The 19512-nt window shown below is 41.7% G+C and overlaps 1 protein-coding gene and 1 long non-coding RNA gene across 2 annotated transcripts in view; both read right to left on the bottom strand.

The window, feature by feature from the left end:
• Positions 1-19512, bottom strand: part of LOC310767021 — a 962895-nt gene that overhangs the window by 55814 nt on the left and 887569 nt on the right. The gene's annotated exons all lie outside the window — the stretch shown is intronic.
• FMN1 (formin 1) overlaps positions 1-19512 on the bottom strand; it is a 110613-nt gene that overhangs the window by 45602 nt on the left and 45499 nt on the right. Inside the window, exons 6-11 of the mRNA XM_083610835.1 lie at positions 17538-17625; positions 9729-9790; positions 8314-8402; positions 6924-7053; positions 6268-6414; positions 64-123 (exon numbers count right to left, since the gene is read on the bottom strand). Of these exons, the coding sequence (XP_083466961.1) occupies positions 64-123; positions 6268-6414; positions 6924-7053; positions 8314-8402; positions 9729-9790; positions 17538-17625 (576 nt within the window). The remainder of the gene's footprint in view (positions 1-63; positions 124-6267; positions 6415-6923; positions 7054-8313; positions 8403-9728; positions 9791-17537; positions 17626-19512) is intronic.

The following is a 19512-nucleotide window of genomic DNA, read 5'->3' as shown; positions in this document are numbered from 1 at the left end:
TCTCTTAAGCAATGTACCAACACACGATTTACCGTAAATAGTGAATGCAACAAAATAATTTACCTTGTCACAATGGCGTAGGTAATATATCACAACATAGTCCACAAGGCTGATATTAGTATCCTAAAAGAGGGGAAAGATTCCAAACAGTAGAGAGGTAATGAGAACACTTTTAGAAGTACTGCCATTTAAAACAAACATACACAGAAAAAGACCTGTCTCCAATTGTATATTATGTTTAGTTGCAACCAAGATGGAGTGCCAGGAGTCTCTCTGTTCTCCAGCAAGGGAGCAGAGCCTGGTTTGTGTGTGCTCAGGCAATATGAGCTCAGTCAGCAACCATCCCTGGTCAGATTGAGTTATCTCTTGCCTCAGACCTGTCCAGGGTTCTGAAGGATGTGCCTCTGACCTCACTTACTTTCTGACCTGTGGCTTTTGAGTGCATACAAGTGCCTTGCCTGTCGATCCTGGCTATCCTGTTTCCACCAGACTCCACCATGGTCTTATCCTTGGAAGGAATGGAAAATTCCTAATGGTGGATCCCATACCATATAATTTATTGACTTATACTAACATTTATACTGCACTTTTCTAAAGGTCAAAGATGTATAATATTTTTTTAAAAAAATTTGTTTACAACAATTTAAAATAGTATGCAAAATTGTAGCAATGTGCTAAATTGTCCATCATTTGGGCTGGTCATATAATACAGCTACTTCCCATGCTGGCAGTGCATCTCAACTGGACCAATGGCACCATCATGGGCAGTATTTCACGCAATCTGGACAATCACCTACTCAATATCTCCAATGAGACATTGGACCTTTTTGTAGTAACCAAGGCAAATGGCTTTTTGAAGTAACTAAGGTTCAATAGTTGCTGTCTCCAGGACAATGAGCAATGCCTTAAGCCTAATTGCTCATTCCAGTATTGAACTTCTTAGTCCCCTTAAAACAGTGGTGGAGAAACTGTGGCCCTTCAGATGTGGTTGGACACCTGTAACTTTTATCATCCAGAGCTATTTGCCATGTTGACTGGGCCTGATGAGACTTGGAATCCAGCAACATCTGGAGGACTACATGTTCTCCATCCCTGCCTTACCTAGAAAAAAGAGGAACAACTGGTTTCTTTGCATCAGCAATAGTGTGACAGTAATCCCTGGTGCTTCTAGTTGCTCCCAATCCCTAATGTATCAGCTCCATGAGGGTCACTGCAGTTCGCTTAGCAGAGCAAGAGCAGATGAGGAAGGATGGTGACAATACTATGTCTCCCTAATCACATGGCATGTTACGTTACTATGAGATTTACGGGACCAGCCTTCCTTAACCTAGTGCCTTCCGTAAGTTTTAGCCTGCAGTTCCCATCATCCCTGTTCGTCCCTCTTCACTGGGATGGGAACTGTAGTCTAAAACATTTGGAGAGCAACAGATTGGGGAAGGCGGCAATGAACCTACAGAGGCCAATACAAAAATGTACTGTTCTAAACTAGCAGTTAAGGGACTGGCATGCAGGTTTTTCTGGAAGGGTCATAAGACAGGTTTTAAAGATAAGCTGAAAATGCAGATAGGCAGGAGACTTGGGGCTCAGCCCCCGGTCCACCTCCTAACACCACCCCTGGGATTGGTAGCATAAGCCTATGACAGGTTAACCTACACATGCACCATTGCTATTATGTTTTTTAAGAAAAAGAGGTTCCGGAGCTCACCACAATCACCACCCTTGATCTCTTATAATGGCAATGACACTCACCTGAGAGGTGCCGGAACTGAGTTCCAGCTGGAAAAAAAAGCTCTGATGCTCACTTTCTGACCTATTTACCTCTGCACTACTGCCAGGTGTAACTTGGCCTTTTAAAGGGACTAAAAACCCCTATATAGCCTACAGGCCTTACATTATCTGCCCATTATCTAGATGTCTGAAATAGTGAGCAATCATATGCAATGCAAAAGAAAAGGGCATCAAACAGATTATTACAAATACCGTATTTTTCGCTCCATAACACGCAGATTTTTCCTCCTAGAAAGTAGGGGGAAATGTCTGTGCGTGTTATGGAGCGAATGCCTACAGATGGCGGGGGAATCTGCTGCAGTTGTGAGCAGTCCGTGGCTCGCTTTGAAACAGTAAGCGGCTCCTGTCAGCTAGCGGAGCCGGGGAGGAGGGAGAGAAGCAGAGCGGGGTTGGCTGCTTTAAAACAACCCCGTCCTCTATGTTCCTCTCTCCTCCCCACTGAGCTGCTAAGTAGCAGCAAAGCTTTTCAGCCAGCCTAGCCGGGAGGAGGGAGAGAAGCAGAGCGGGGTTGGCTGCTTTAAAACAACCCCATGCTCTCTGTCCCTGCCTGCAGTTTTTTGCTGTCCGATTTTGGATTAGCCACTGTAGGGGCTGTGTGTGTGTGTGTGTGCTTGAGCTATCGTTCTCCTCCTCCTGCTTCCCGTTCACTCTCCCTGCGCCCCTGCGCTCTCCCTCCGACTTTAGGATTGACACTCTGTGTGTCTGTGTGTGTGTGAGAGGGCTCCTTCTCTTGCTTCTGTTCACTCTCCCTGCGCCCCTGCGACTTTAGAATTGACACTCTGTGTGTCTGTGTGTGTGTGAGGGCTCCTTCTCCTTCTCTTGCTTCCCGTTCACTCTCCCTGCGCCCCCGCGCTCTCCCTCCGACTTTAGAATTGACACTCTGTGTGTCTCTGTGTGTGAGAGGGCTCCTTCTCCTTCTCTTGCTTCCCGTTCACTCTCCCTGCGCCCCTGCGCTCTCCCTGCACCCCTGCGACTTTAGAATTGACACTCTGTGTGTCTCTGTGTGTGAGAGGGCTCCTTCTCCTTCTCTTGCTTCCCGTTCACTCTCCCTGTGCCCCTGCGCTCTCCCTCCGACTTTAGAATTGACACTCTGTGTGTCTCTCTCTGTGTGAGGGCTCCTTCTCCTTCTCTTGCTTCCCGTTCACTCTCCCTGCGCCCCTGCGCTCTCCCTGCACCCCTGCGACTTTAGAATTGACACTCTGTGTGTCTGTGTCTGTGTGAGGGCTCCTTCTCCTTCTCTTGCTTCCCGTTCACTCTCCCTGCGCCCCTGCGCTCTCCCTGCGCCCCTGCGACTTTAGAATTGACACTCTGTGTGTCTGTGTCTGTGTGAGGGCTCCTTCTCCTTCTCTTGCTTCTGTTCACTCTCCCTGCGCCCCTGCGACTTTAGAATTGACACTCTGTGTGTCTGTGTGTGAGAGAGGGCTCCTTCTCCTTTTCTTGCTTCCCGTTCACTCCCCCAGCACCCCTGTGACTTTAGGGCCAGTTCTCTCTCTGCGTGTGTGTGTGTGCTTTGACCTCACTGCGCTTGTTGGGGGAGAGTGTTGGTCGCAATTTTTCTTGATTTGTCTCAGAGTGGTTACTATCATGGTTTCCTTGCCGGGGAGGAGGGAGAGACGCAGAGCCTGCTTGTTCTAAAGGAGCAAAGCCAGAGAGGAGCCTCTCCTGCATTATTAGCAGCATCCTTCTCCACACACCCCACGCGTGCTCCTTGTCCCTTGAGTTCTTTTCCTTCCCTCCCCACTTAAAACGTGGTTACAAAGCACGGATCCACATGGATCCTCAGGATTTTTGCATTGGGCTACCCCAAACTCACCGTCAGATCACATGTCTGTGGCCACAGCATGAACCACAAAAATCATACATCCACTGTTTCGTTTAGAATATTTTTTTCTTGTTTTCCTCCTCTAAAAACTACGTGCGTGTTATAGTCAGGTGCGTGTTATAGAGCGAAAAATACGGTAGATTTGTGGAGTGTCCTGTGAATATCACACAGTCATTTAAGTGAACAAATGCAAATTCAGTCAAAAGAAAGCATTTTACGTAAAATAAAATGTTTTTCTTATCTTGCACTATTTGTTTGACATTGTTCCTTTATTACGCAGGGTACTGAATCAATTCAGTGAAGATTAACTAGGGAGACGGATAAACTGTGCTTTAGGTATGAAATCACTAGTTACAGGAAATTATTAAATAGCACAAAGAGAAAGACATTGAACTGTATTATATATGGAATGCCTTTGAAGTGTGCATTTGCTTTTGAATAGCATACCAAAAGCTACTGAGATAGGATTTCGCTGTGCAAAATACATCAATAGAATGTATTAAATTCAGGGTCCATGTATTCATTTTAATTTTAATACCATTGTGCAGCATCAAAATTCTTAACTGCTTGTTCTAAATATTTTTTTTAAAGAACCATGCAACCATGCAACACAACCTAACTGGTAACTCGACCGGCAGCGCAGAATGGACCTAAGACTCCCAACAGCATCTGACTATGCATGTCTGTTCAGTAGCAAGTCCCACTAAGTTCCACAAACGTTTAGGATTAATGCTGCAATCCTATACTCACTTATTTGGTAGTAAGACCCATTGAGCCAGTAGACGCGTATAGAATTGCACTCCTGTTTTATTATTCAGTACTTCTTTTGCAATGAGACATCACTAGGGGAACAATCCTATGCATGTGTAATCAGTCCTACTGTGTTAAGCAGGGTTTATTTCTTTGGTAATTGTGTCTAGGATTGCAGTTTAACATAGATTGGATGGGTACAAGCCCCAAAATTTGGGTGGACTTATTTTAAAAATTCATAGACATCTGTCATGAACTTTTACATTCTATTTGTTGCTGTGATTAGCATTTACAGTAGCCATGTTACTTGCCAGTTAAAGAGAGAAACAGTCCAAGTCTGGGTCTGAAGAACTGTGAGCAAAGGAAAATAGTGGCTAGAGTACTGCTCCAGACATGCTTGCACAAGAAATCTTGCAATCTGTAGGCATTCTAGCAGTTCTGCTTGTGCATGAAGCTGAGCAAGACCAAGAGATACTTTATGTGTGCAGAAATGCACCTTTGGATACAAGCACTGGTTAGCAGAGCATCCTATGTGTAAGAAATTGATAGCTACATTGCACAAAATGAGGCTAGGAATGCCTTTTAATAGCTTTGTCTGATTCGCCAGCTATACCCATTCCAGGCCAGCGATAGCTTGACTATGGTAGTCCATTCATGGGTAAGCTTGAGGCTGGATTACTGTAACATGGCTTTTTGTGGAGATGCTCTTGGTTTAGAAGCTCCAGCTGGTGCAGAATTCAGCAGTCAAACTGCTGATGGGGACACCTGGTTGATAAAATGTAATGCCACTGCTAAAACATCTGAACAGGTTGCCCATCTACCACCAAGCCAGGTCCAAAGTCCTTGTGTTAATTTTCAATGCCCAGAAGAACTTAGGTCCATGGCACCTTAGGGGATGCCTGAATCATTCCACTCTAGCTCAATCTCTGAGATTGCATGCAGGAGCAATGTTGGGTTGTTCTCTGAGTTGGTAAGGTTCATTTGACAACAAGAAACCGAGCCCAGTGGCGAGTTTCATGCTCCGGCACTGGGGGACGGAGAGCCGGTGGGGGTCTGGGCTGGTGTGCGTCCTGGTGGCGGGGCACATGTCCTGGTGGCGGGGCATGCCACCTGTATGGGCATGGCGCCCAGCGCAGGCAGGGGGGCAGCCACGATGGCATCCTACTGGGATTGCGCTGCCAGGGCGGCCCACTCCTCTTCCTCCACCAGTGACCGAGCCTTCAGTCCTGCGGAATACTCCGCAACACTTTCTGTTTCAAACACCTGCTGAAAGTGTTTCTATTCCACCAAGCTAAGGAAGGCAATTAAAGAACACACCTTTCTATAATAGTGAGCTGAGATCTGATTATAAAATTTTTATATGAATTTTATTGTATGGTTTTATGTATAACTGCTGTAAACCACCCCGACGCTTTTTATGAGCAGCAGTATAAAAATATTTTTTTCTACATAAATAAAAGTTGGGAATGGGAAACGGCAAATGAGTCGTGCTTCTGAAACAATTCTTAAAAGTTCTGATGCGATGCCCTGTGAATCTCACTCATGAATGTTGTAATCCATGTCCGAAACTGTGAGATCTATTTTCTTACACTGGAGACAAGAATATGTGCATACGTTATTGTGCAGCTGGGGTTGTTTTTTTTAATGGCAAAGTCCCCAGTGAGTTCAAGAACTCACTTGTCATTTGCTACTGGGGATGGCTGCTTGTAGTGGTGAAGCTGTAGCAATAAGAAACACCCATTAATTTGTACGGAGAAAAGCTATATCCCAGTGCCTGTGTCTCAGGCATAAAGAAAAGCAAAGAATTGTAGGAAGAAAGAGAGAAACATTGGCACTTGGCAGACCTTTGCTTAAAATGCCAATTTTAAATAAAATTCTATTAAAAACACACACCAAAAACTACTTACTCTACTTTTAACATCCTTTAGTTTGGGAAGTATTTCCAAACCAAACCCATCTGCTTGACCACGCGTCCTGTTCCCTCCATTCATGTAATTTCCAAAAGCCAGGATCAATCCTAAAATGTCTTTCACACTTTTTATATCCAGCAAATCCTGAAAGAAGAATGCCAGTGTTTAATATCGGAAAGCAGAGGACGAGTACATACATACCATTCAAATGTTAGCCTCTTTTTACACTTATGAATGCTTTGGTGTAGAATGAAATAGAATTGCACTGAAATCTTTCAAAAGCAGCTTTTCAATTTCTGATTAAAGTTTGAATCCAGAAACCTAAAGGTAAACATTATTTCTTAATGCTTTCACAGCTGGATCTGTGCAATGAAGCCACTGCGTTTATGCTGCCATTGTTCTAAAAATATTTTCATTGCTTTTGCATTGTTAGCCATCTTGGATTTCTTAAGGAAGGGTGGGACACAAATGTCTTAAATAAGAAATGAAAAGTACATTAATACATTTTCCGGTGAGGAAATGTGAGTTGTGTTGCTGTATTTCCTTCTCCGCCCTCCCCCACTTTATTTGAATACATATTATTGTAAAGTTGCTTTAAAACCAGCCCAGATCCATTATTTCACCACAAATTTACAATCGGTTCTGACAACTACCTTAGAAACACAGTTAATAGTATCAGCTTTACGGCGCACTGCAGTTATTCCTTCATTGAAGACAGACTGAAAGATTATACATCGAGCACGTTCTGCAAAATTGGAGATCTGGGATAACTCATATAGAAACCTGCAAAAATAGGTGGAAAAAAATAACACAAAAGTTTCCTATTTACCTAATTTTACATTCATCCAATACAATTTATCAGTGAATAATGTCAAACTCCTTTCATAAAATTAGCTTTTCGTGTGATTTAAATGATACAAGATATGGTGCATGCTGCTATTTACCATGAAAGGAGATGGACAGACTTAAAACTTCAACATTGGAGTTAATGTACATGAGAAACAGCATGAACAAGAATGAGAGATAGGGAGAGATACTGCACTCTGCTGGTCGGGAACAGTGTTATATAAACTGTGTGTGTCCCCCTCTCTCTACTGTGGTTGTTTGACAAAGAGAGCAGATTGCTTCCAGATCTGAATATGAACCCAGGAGTTCAGCCATTTCTAGGGTTCACTCCAAACACAATTTGTAGAGAGAAAATCACATTGAGTGCCATGGGACTCAACTTTATGCTGTTGGTCCCAGCACAGAAATCAAGACTAATACTGTTCTGCCAGCCCTAATGCAGTGATCTTGTAAAGATTAATGAAACAAGGACCGCAATGCATTTTGCACTCTTGTGTTCACAACAGGACTTCCCCTACTTCTCTTCCACTCCCTACGTGTGTCACAGTAGATAAGGGTTTAGCATATCATCTGAACCCAATCTCATGGTGACAACCAGTGGTTATGGAGGAGAGAGGTGAACCATGAACCTAGGTTCAAACACCACCACACTGGGCTGAGATGAAAGGACTGGGGAGAAGCAAACTAGCTGCAATCTCCTCTCCATCAGCTGTATGTTTGTGCTTAGCCATAGTTTGGGTCAGTGTAATGTGCGAATGCAGCCACTGCATGAAACAAAGACTGTTCTGAGCCTTTGGTCTACTGGAGTGGTGTATTTGTTTTTAAATCTGTATCTCCTATATTTAATGAATACCACCGGGAAGCTCAGAACATTAGTTCACTGTTATTTGCCAGGAAAAGAAGCAGGAGGTTGGAAAGGACAGGAAAGTAGGCGTAAGTTAATTTTAAAAGTTCAGCAATAGAATAAAGTGCCAAATTTTCTGGAATATTGGCCTTTTGAGATTTCCAACAGAAGTATAAGCAGACATCCATCAGAATGGGCTTTCTAGTGTTGGGATGGGTATATCACAATATGGCACATGGGAGCTTCTTTGAACAATTCTATTCTATTCTATGCAGTGCTGTTCCAACTGTTCTGCTTTCCAAAGACTCATTTGAATGATAGGAACCTATGGCAGGACCCCTGGACCATCTTACTGTTCTGGTTTATCAAGAAGCTTCACTTCTTCTTCTTTTGAAGTGTCATAATGCTGCTTTATTTTCTCCAGTTCATCCTTCTGTGCTCTCTGCAATTCCAATGAAAACAAACAAACAAGTAATGAGTTTTCTTAGCCTCTAAATACTTCTTGGAGTGGCAGGGAGAAAGGGGGCTGAATTCAGGGGTAGGTGCTGCTGTTCCACCTACAAACAGAGACTGACAGAACCATACACGCAACATGAACAGGATAGGTATTCCTAATAAGATATTTTCAACGTAGAAGTAATTTTGTTTCACTTGACACAAATCAGCATACCATGGACAACAATTAGATTTGAATTGCTAGTATAATTAGCTAATTCTTGTTCACATTCTTGTTCACTCTTCATCCTGGGTGCTCCCACCACTGGTTTGGGAATCAGCATACACATGGCATTAGCTGTAGTCCATATCTATCCTGTTGTGTCTTACGAAATTCTGTGTTCTGTTACATTTTCCAACAAATAAGCCGCAGACTGAATTGGAAAAAAGAACAACCTGGCTGCACTTTAGGCTGGTAATATGTACACAGCCTGACACACATTATTATTAAATACACGATGAGGCCCAATCTGTGTCATGGATGTCTGTGTTCTCAGAAGCTGCATAAATTTTTGCACATGTATGCTTGACTGAATCACACACTGCTGTGTGAACTACATTTCCCAAGATACAGTGGAACTGTCAAATTACATGTGGGTGCATCTGGAGTCTCTGAGCTGGATGTAATCTGAGCAACAGTGATTTGGCCTCAATGGCACCACTACTATTCCAGAATAGTTATCTGATCCTGGTTGCACCACAGAAGATTCCAACCCATGCCAGTTATAGCAGGAGCCAATTACAGTGGGGTTCAAATGATATACTCAAACACTGAAAGAACATAAGGCCAGGAGAGGGGGTTGAGCAGAATTGCATAGACTAGTCCTGCTCCTTTTTACCAGTGCCTACAGAAGGCAACCAGCCACCAGTGTGTTTTGGCTGGCATGTGAAGAAGTTGTACTGATGTCTGCATGCGGTGCTCCTGTATGTACTCTGTGTTCCTCCTACGCAATGTTAGCCATCATGTGATCCCTCAGCTCTTGCTCTGCATGTGAATATTGCACAAGTGTGGGATTACCAGAGGAAAGAATGCAAAACGAAAATGAAGGACTATAGAATATTGAAATGTCTGAACAAAATAAGAACTGTATCTCAAAGTGGGTTCAACCAGACATCTATTACTAAAGAGAATGGGGGAAAGCCTGCATTTCTGTTGCAGAAAGACAGCATTTGGATAAAGAGAACATGGGACATGCAAGAAGATGGGATATGTGCCCACAGCTCACTTTCTATTTGTGAACTAGAAGTGTGGAATTGACCCTTTTATACTTACATTCTCATACAGTGCTTCCAGCGTTTCTAAGTCAACGATGGAATGATCCACATTTAGTATAGCTGTAGAAAATATAAAACCATAAATTAGATAATATGTCACAACTGGGTTTGTTGGCTAATTTTGTTGCCACAAACAGGAAAGAAAAAAACTGGGGAATGTGTTAGCTTTCATGTGAACGTTTCTGCTATGCAGGCTTACACATGAGTTAAGACACTGAAAGAAGGTGGCTGCTGTCCTCTATACGCAGACATTTTTCATTGACCTTTTTCTATGGAGTTTGGTTTACTAGTTGACTCTTTTAGACTATTGATGGTGTGACAGGTAAAGTGAATGGTGTAAAAAGACAAAATGTGCTCTTGTATGAAAAAGTTTACGTTAGCACATTGGCTTTTACTGGAAGCCCAGCAATGTGTAATGTGGGGGATAAATCAATTCCATGTAATCAGAAGTGAAGCTAATGTGGACGCAACCAATTCATCATGCCAGCATCTATGGCTATTTTTATTGATCACATTTTCTACAATAAGAGGAAATTCGAATTAAATGTAAAAGAAAGAAGAGGGTTGGCATTTTGATGGCAATGGCATCATGTGGATGACATGAAAAACTTGCATGCATGAATAGCACCAATTCCACAAAAAATATCTGTGCAGAAGCGCCTTTTGTTTGTAATATCACAGAAACCCATGAAAGGCTTTCATTTATTCTGAAAACAAATTATTATTTATAAAACTCACAAATTTAAGTATCCCAGGCATAACATTTCAGTTTGCATCTTAAAGAGAAATTGTTTGCTTAAATTAAAACAGTAGGAATATTAATAACTTTGACTACCAGCTATGATTCTGCATCTGCTGAAGGTTTAATAGCTGGTATCTTGATTTCTGCTGCACATATTGCCTTACCTATAAAAGGAGAAGTGACCACTCACAGCTGAAGAGTTTAAAAGCTCTTGCTGAGTTTTGTTTTTTTTCTGTGATGTTTGAGAAAGGCAAGACAAGCATCTTTAAATAATTATTTAAAAGTAATAAGGTTGCTCCCCCTTCTACCTCTAACCCCATGATTTTACATTGTGAAATTAACCAGCAGGCTAGTAAATTTTCTCCGTGGCAGGCTAATTAATTCTATTAAAAGGTCCAATGACATTTAGAATGCTTTAAAATTCTGCTTGTCAGTTATGATTCTGTGCCTAACTTGGAAACAAAGGTGGTTAGGGAAAAGGTAAATATTATGAATGGTGAATATAAGATCTTAACAACCATGGGAAATGATTGTTACTGAACTTTATTTAAAATCTACAATGCATTCATATCCAGAGTTGCATACATGGTACATATATCTAGCGCCTTTGTGAACAGGATTTCCCATTTACTTCAATGAAGGGAACTGCTCTGCTCATGCATCCTTTAAAATGGAAGAAGCCACCTTTCTATTAAGGTGAATCACAGAATTGTAGAATGGGGAGGGGCCCTGAGGGTCATCTCATCCAATTCCCTGCAATTCAGGAATCTCAGCTAAAGCATCCATTACAGATGGCCAGACAACCTCTGCTTAACCTTCAATGAAAGAGAGAGTCCACCACCTTCTGAGGGAGTCCATTCCACTGCTGAATGGCTGTTACCGTCAGAAAAATTTGGACTGAGCTTCTAGGAATACATACATTGGTCAGACCAAAACTGACCTAGGTGTGAATGTTAATGTTAATGTCAAAATTTATGTTTAGTTTAATCAGAGTGTGAGATGTTCGCAGTGCAGACTTTTGCCCCCTCCCTGGCAAAATTTGTAGATCCAGCACGGCTCACCCCTGCCTTTGTCACTCAAATGACACACATACAGTCTACAAATCAAATGCTGCTTGATTCTTCCTCTCTCCCCCGGCCCCCATATTTTGGGTGAGTTGCAAGCCACCTCCACCTGACTTTCAGCAAGTCTCACCTCCCACTGCAGAGTTGCGATAAGAGAAAGTATCTTGCAACTGTTCTGTAATGGAATGGGCTGTTCCATTTCAGGCCAGAGGTGGGGCTACTTCAATGACCCCCTCCGTTGTCCTCCCAGGCCTCACCAAACATTCCACTGCATACGGAATTCTCGTGTTCCATTGACCTGCATGCAGATCAGTTACACTTTTAAGCACTAGAATCCCAAAAAGGATCCTAAAAATAGGATTAGATAATTATTTTTATCCTAAAAATATTTTTGTGCACATGAAATAAGACCCAGTTTAGAACAGAGACTCTTGTCTTTTATGATAACTTTTATCTTTCCACCCCCACAGTTACCTGAGCCCAGACTGCAACATTTGGCTGCAGGGCCCCTGCCTGAATTCACTAAGGTGAGATTATTGCAGCAAAGCCTAACACATTTAGAAACTGGATTCCAAAGCAGCTGCTAAAACCTCATTTTTACGTTTAATCTTGGTGAGCCGTCCTTCTTACACTGTCAGTTTGGTTAGGATATCTCAGCTACACCTCACAATATGTCGAAAGGAAATAGATGCATGCTGTGAGGAGCTGGTAATTTTATTGGGTTCCTCTACCTTTAAAAATCTGTTACTAGGACAAGTCTGGTTTCTGGACTCCTTTTTTGTAGGGAAATTGAGGCAAACGTTTTTATGTGGCCCTATGGTGTCTGCTCACAACAAGAAGAATTTATATACATAAGGATAATTAGCACAGTATTGCGCCCATTAGGATAAAATAACCGTCAGCAAGGACAAAAAGCAGATCAGCACCATGCATTCAGCCTAAGTGCCGCACATAAAAATACTTGCTAACTGCATTACACAAGACGGCAGCAGGACAATAAACTTACTATAAAAACAACTTTGCATATATACACACACACACACACTCTTTATATCTAAAATTTCACTATTTTTTCATACCTGCATTTCCCGCCCCCTTCCCCCCCAAAACAGTGTGAACAATGTATTGATAGAACAAGATTTAAGGAAGCCTAATAATTAATTTGAGAGTATATAAAGCTGTGGGCATTTGTAGTTCTTAAAGATTTAAGTCTAAATAGTCCTCTAAATTAAGAAAGCTTTAACTAGCAGAAATTCTGCTCACATGAGAGACTGGCAGCTTCCAAAAAGCAAATATTCTAAGTAATTACTCCCACAAAATAATAATTTTACTACATTCATTTCCTTCCTTTCCTCCAAGAAGCTCAAAATAGTGTACAGTGAGTGGTACCTCAGTTTTCGAATGTAATCCATTCCGGAAGACAGTTTGAGTTCTGAAATGTTCGAAAACTGAAAACTAAACAGCCGACAGCTAGGCCTCAGGATCTTGCACTCAGCGGAAGCTGCGTGGCATGTTCGACTTCCGAGGCGTGTTTGAAAACTGAAGCACTTACTTCTGGGTTTACGGCGTTCATAAACTGAAATGTTCGTCAACGGAGACATTCGAAAACCGAGGTACCACTGTATATGGTTCTCCCTCTCCACATTTTATCCTCACAATAACCCTGTGAGGTAGGTTAGGCTGAGAGTTGGTGACTGGACCAAGATCACCCAGGGAGCTTCTCTCTGGTCTCTTAGGTGAGGTCCAGGTCCGACACTCCAAACACTATGCCATTTTGGCTATCAAATTACCTGTTTTATATACCAGAATTACAGTATTATCTGGTACTGAAGACAAACACAGATTTTTTTTTTAATTGTTGGCATGGGATAAATCCTACACTGATAAAAAATTTAACAGATCCAGCCTCTTTATTTCAGATGCATAAGCTCCTCAAAAAGCTCCTTCTACTATTTGACTGTCATGCAAAAATGCTGTAAGATTAATGAGGCAGAAAAGCAGTCTGGGTATAAAAGTGGGCTTAGAAGGTTAGGAAAGCTCAACTGCTGCATGAAGTCATGAGCAAAAGACCCGGGCAACTCATGTTAACCTAACCACATCAGGCTTGGTGCCCGTAGGCAGATTCACAAAAACCATATGCTGCAAATTATCCAGAACAAAGGAAATAACGTTTAAAGGAAATTGTTTCCCAACTTCTGAGTTGTATATTAGAGCTTGCTCCGTATTATATGGACAACACACACACACACACACACACACACACACACACACACACACAGAGCGATAGAGAGAGAGAGATAGAAGTTATATACTATAAAAGTGACATAGTTTTTAACTTCTGCATACAGTAATCTGTTACCAAAACCAGCAGCTCCTTATCAATCATATTCATGCAATACAGCTGTTGAATGATTTTCTCATGTGTCTTCCATAACCAGCAAAATCACAAATTATCCAGGGCTTTTTCATATGCCAGAGAAAATATTCTCAGTACAAAATTCACTCAATAGTTTCACTAAACAGGGTAGAACTGAGATGCATATATGTCTTCACGGCTGCCAGTTTTCCTGACCTTGTAACTGGATAGATATTTGACATGAGGCAAAGAATAAACTTTGCATGAACTTATTACAAGAAAAGTTGAAAAGTACTTTACCATTCCCCCCCACAAATTGCTAAGGAGATGACCTCTCTAGAACTTTGAATGCATATATAATTTGGTGGTACTGTGAAATTATTGTTGTTATTATGTTAAACTCTTACATTGGCTAGGCAGCAAAGGGCATGATTTTGCATGAATGAAACCCCAGAATCAATCTCCAAGTTTGGTCTCCCAACTTTGGGACGCAGAGTCATGAAAATCCTTTGCTTGAGATCACTGAATGTTTCTGACAGAACTCACAATACTGGGCTAAATGGGTCACTGACGACACCTAGTGAAAAGCACCTTCTTATATTAAAAATATTGCTTTGCCAACTAATGTGAAGGCAGGCTTCAAAATGTGGCTTTCTGTTTCGCCTTCTTAAAAAGCTTATTGAATTACTTGAACCATGGCACATCAAAGGGTGGTTGCAAGATGATGGGCTGTGGAAAGAGGGTTGTAGCTAAGGCTTTGAGGAAAGGTATTGTTTGCAGGACATTATGTATGCCTTTAACGTAGAAGAAACTGCTTGAAGAACCTTCCACTCAATTTGGGGGTGTGGGAGTCTCTCAAACATCCATTCTCACTAGGAACAAAAATCAGCAAAGCTCTTGGGTAATCTGCAGCTAACAGAGCCTTATTTAAACAGCAAAGAGTGCTATGGAAAAGTTGTGCCTGGGCCAAATTACAGGGAAATGATTCGCTGTGCACCCTCACCAACGCCATCAGTATAAAATGTAACAGAGGCTTTGGCTGAGATCACACCATACATTTAAAGCACATTTCCCCATACAAAGAATCACTAGAACTGTAGTTTACCCTGCACAGAGCTACAATTCTCAGCATATACTTTAAGTGTATGGTGTGTGTATGCAGCCTCGGTCAGCGATGTACTGTTTTGTGCTGTAGCTGCACAGCAGCCATGCTGGAAGGAAGAAGCCTGACGAAGCTTCTGCTGACATTCATACACTACGAAGGAGGTGAAAGTTCCAATAGCCTGGGTCTCAAATGAACTTCTGTGGGAGTGAATGATGGGGTACCTAATAAAGAAAGGATCCTGACAAACCCCTGATGTTCCATGCTGTCCTTGGAATGAGCACTTATTAAAAATTTGCAAATACTTCTAAGCAGCATTTTGGGATTTCCTATAGGTATCAATTATTTTCCAAGAAGGGGATCTACAAGGTCATTCTGTATGTCAACAAAGATATATAAGTAGTGAAAAGCACTTTGATTCCAGTCAATAATGGTGTTGAGGAGACAGAGGTCTGGGAATGCCCAGCTTAGAAAGAAGCAATGACATGCTAATATGTATTTGCTTTTTATGAGACACATCCCCTATTTTAATCTGGCACAGAAAGGTTTTGATTTTCTTCCAACGGAGAGCTCGAACTACACCACAAGGCGACAAAACCATTCTCTGTGCTTAATATTGTTGTCTTTTGTCCAGCAACGATAGCGCTGTTCTACCTTTTTCAGGAATAGAAAATGTCACCCTCTCCTAAGAAACATCTGTGGATGATTCCTCCCGCAAATGTGGCGGTCCTCAATTTGTTGGCTAGTAATCAAATGCAAACCAAACCATATGTGTGCCAGATGTACAGAGCTACACATACTGCCATTGCTAGACAACATGAAAACTGCCAAGTATGTCAGTTACTGGGCTTAGACACAACCGAAGGTGGAAATCTCTCAAGGCAAAAATCCTACACCACCCTGAGATAGCATTACATTGTCTTCCTATTGCTTCTCTTTTATCTTCTCCCTAGTTTTGTATGGACATCTGCGGATGCGATAGGTTTTCGGAGCAGAAAGAGTGTCACGTTGATGCAAGCTCAGAGGTTATTTAAAAGTAATTTCTTCAGGCACTATGGCTTGGATCCAGACATATCTTTGCAGAAGTTCCCCATTCTGTTGCAGCCCCCCTCCCTGCTCCAGTCCCATTACACTCTGTACTAAATGTTCCCTCAGTCTTCAGGGGCAGCAGCTGAGTCGTGAACCAGGAGAACCCCGGTTGCATGAGTAGAATTCCAACCATCTATCTCTGGACCCAACCTTTCATTCTAATTTTATTTTTCTGTCATCAGTTGACGACATTGGAATTACATACAGTAACAGCTTATCTCTGCATTTGGGGAAGGGTTGTGGGTCAGTGGTCCTATGAAACAATATGCTGGGACAGGTGCATGCACACCTGACCTTGCTGTCACTACCTTGACTCACTCTACATCTATCCTAACATGTGCCAGCAGCAGGGGATACAATTGTCTCTGTCTCACCTCTCATGAGCAGACATTGGCTGATAAGACTGGAGATGATGATTATGATGATGATTGTTACAATGCTCTGGTAAGCTGTAATCCCATCCCTCCCAGTTCTAGCACACCAAGAACTACTGAAATGACATCTTAAAATCAGAAAACTCAAAAATGTAATTTGTTGATTGGCCGATGAGCTTGTTGCTTTGCTGCTCCTTCGTAGTAAGGAATACTGCAAGAGGGTTGAAACTAGGCATCTCTACAAGACAGCCACTTTAGGTGTAACACAGCCAGTTCCTAGGACAGGAGAGCCTACTCTCTCTCAAGGAAGCAATTATACAAATGTGTGAAATAATTTATGTCTGTCTTATGAGAAAAGGCTAGGTATGTTTAGGAATTTAAGAAAAATGGCAACTAAGGCAGATATTTATAGTGTTATGCATGGTATAGCGGTCCTCGTGGGGCAGCAATAAAACTGCTATGGTTTCAGATTGGATGGGGGAACAGCATGTTGAGATTCTTTCATTGCAAGGGGGATGGACCAGATGATCCCTAGGATGTCTCCCAATGCTACAGTTTTATTATTCTATGTATAGGAAAAGTCAGAATAGACAGCATTATTCTCCCTTTCCCATAGCACTGCAATTTGAGATCCCTTAATGGAATTGATTGGCAGCGGACTGAGAACATACAAAAAACAACAACCACCCCGTACTTCTTCATACATAATCAATTTGTGAAATTCACTGCCGTAGGATCAATGATCACTAGCTTAGATTTTAAAGTGGACTAGAGGAGTAAGTTGCAGATATGGTGCAGCAACAGCTGAATGCTAGGGCTGCCAAGTGGAACTTCCAATTCAGAGCCAGTGTGCCTACGAATTCCAATTGCAGGGGTGGGAAGCAAGTAGAAGGAAAAGTTATTGCCTATTTCATGTTTCCTAGAAGAATCTGGCTGGCCCCTGTGCAAAACATGATGCTGAACAAGAGGGATGCACAGCTATAGAATGTAAAATATGCACCTGAAGGTTATTTTATTATTATTAACTTCTGAAAACATCTCCATGCACAAGGTTCCTTGTAAGATGCAAGCAACACTCACCTTGTTGTATGTCCTTCATCTCCAAATGTAAACTGGAAATCAAAATTCCTACAGTCTGAGATCTCTTTCCATCCAACAGTTTGATAATCTGGAAATAAAAATAGTTGGTCATACTTAAATGTCCAAATAAATGTGAAACGTAAAGCAAGCCAACATTTTTTAAAAAGTGACTTAAATGTAACTTCCTTTCCCCTTCATCTTTCATGGTATTTTCTTTTTTTAAAACTGTATGCCAGGAATAGATGATAATATAAAAAGTCACATTGCTGTGAGGGAGGAAAGCTTACACACAGTTCTGTGAATCTAACAGTAATGAGAGCTGTACAACCATGATTGAAATCCAGCAAATAAGTGTAACCTTGAATTATTTCTAATTCATTTTTATGGCACTATGTATCTGCCTACAGAACGGGAAAATAAAATCTATGTATACTTTCCAAGAAAAAAATTCACCTTTACCTGCCACCAAATTTAAGGGTGTGTGCGTAACTCTTCCACTTAGATTTCTGACTTGGATTAGGGTTGACCCAATACATTATGTTGCTTCAGAGTGAAAGAAAAAATGGCACCTCCTCCTGTTTCACATACAGAAAGCAACTATGTTGGCAGTTGAATCTTACTTTGATGTTGGCAAAAGGACAGTGTCCTCTGCTACAGCTAAGGGTGGCTAGCTCTCTTAGGAGGTACAGGGGATGTTGTGTGGCACACACAATTCTGCTCTTTGACACTTAGCCAACATCTCTCACCTCCCAGCATCTGCTGCCTGAGATGAATGCCTCACTCTGCATAATGGTAGGGCTGGCCCTGACAGATTCAGATGTGCAGGGCCTATACTGTTAAGATTCCTGCTCCGTGATTGCAGTCATGGGATTGTTGTCTATCACATGATGGTGTATGTTTTCACTCCACAGAGTGGGAAGTGACAGAGACAGGATGTTCGTGTTCCGGTGTTCTGTAAAGTGGGACTATTCTCCTTTGTTCTTTCTCTTTGCTGTCTGATGCTAGAGAGAGAAGGAGCCATGCTGCAGTGCTCCGTGTGTGTTTATATGTAAATAAAGTAGATTAGCCAAAATGCTGAGTTGCTGAGGACTGTTATGCAAGCTGCAAAGACTCTGAGGATCCCTAAGTGTGCCGATATCTGTTGGCATCAGTCACTGTGATGTTTGGGCAGAAGAAAGCTTTTGAAGCTCCCAAACAATAGACCAGGAGGGAGAGAACATACCAGTCGGGTATGTGTCTCTGCCAGGGTCCTACTCAAGAGTAGGATGGGCTCCTGACATATACCTGTCTATGTAGAAATAAATGTCGTTGAATTCAACGAGACATACACTCAGGTAAGTGTGTATAGGACAGCAGTCTAAATTAGTTTAATTTCAGTTCCCTTAACTGCTCCTACAGATTTCAACAGGACTTAAAAGTTGAACCAACTTAGTCTGTACCCAATGCCAATGGGATTTAAATCTACTTAACTTTGGCTGTAACGTGCCCAGTTTCAATTCTTAGAATAAAAGTATGATGGATGCTCAGAGATTTTCTGAACTCATGTCTACAAAATAATGGGTGCATATTTTTTGGTCTCCATTCACTATTTTTTAAAACAACAAAACAATTTTTAATAACAAAAAATTTGAGGGACAGAAGAAAATTTACCATAGAGTAAATCTACAAGTCAAATAGAAGTTTGTCACAGACATTTCTGAAGTTATAAATGTTATTTGATGAACTTGGCAGCAGATTAAATTCTAATAGGGGTAATTAAAGGCTTAAGTAGAGTGCAATTTGTATAGCATTCACTGACCTCCAGGCTGACCCTTTTCAGAGGAAAATTCATAGGCTGTCATAAACCCCATTAGGCATGCCTAGTTTGAGGCAAAACCTTTCCAGACGACACCTCATACCAGCAATATTACATCTGAAACTACTACATTTGTAGGTACGCTCTAAAGATCAGGTTAGCTCGCACAACTTTCCTACT

Source organism: Podarcis filfolensis (assembly GCF_964270895.1).
Source record: "Podarcis filfolensis genome assembly, chromosome: 1".
Classification (NCBI taxonomy): domain Eukaryota; kingdom Metazoa; phylum Chordata; class Lepidosauria; order Squamata; family Lacertidae; genus Podarcis; species Podarcis filfolensis.
The sequence above is the reverse complement of the archived record's forward strand: the minus strand, read 5'-3'. Positions and strand labels throughout refer to the sequence as shown.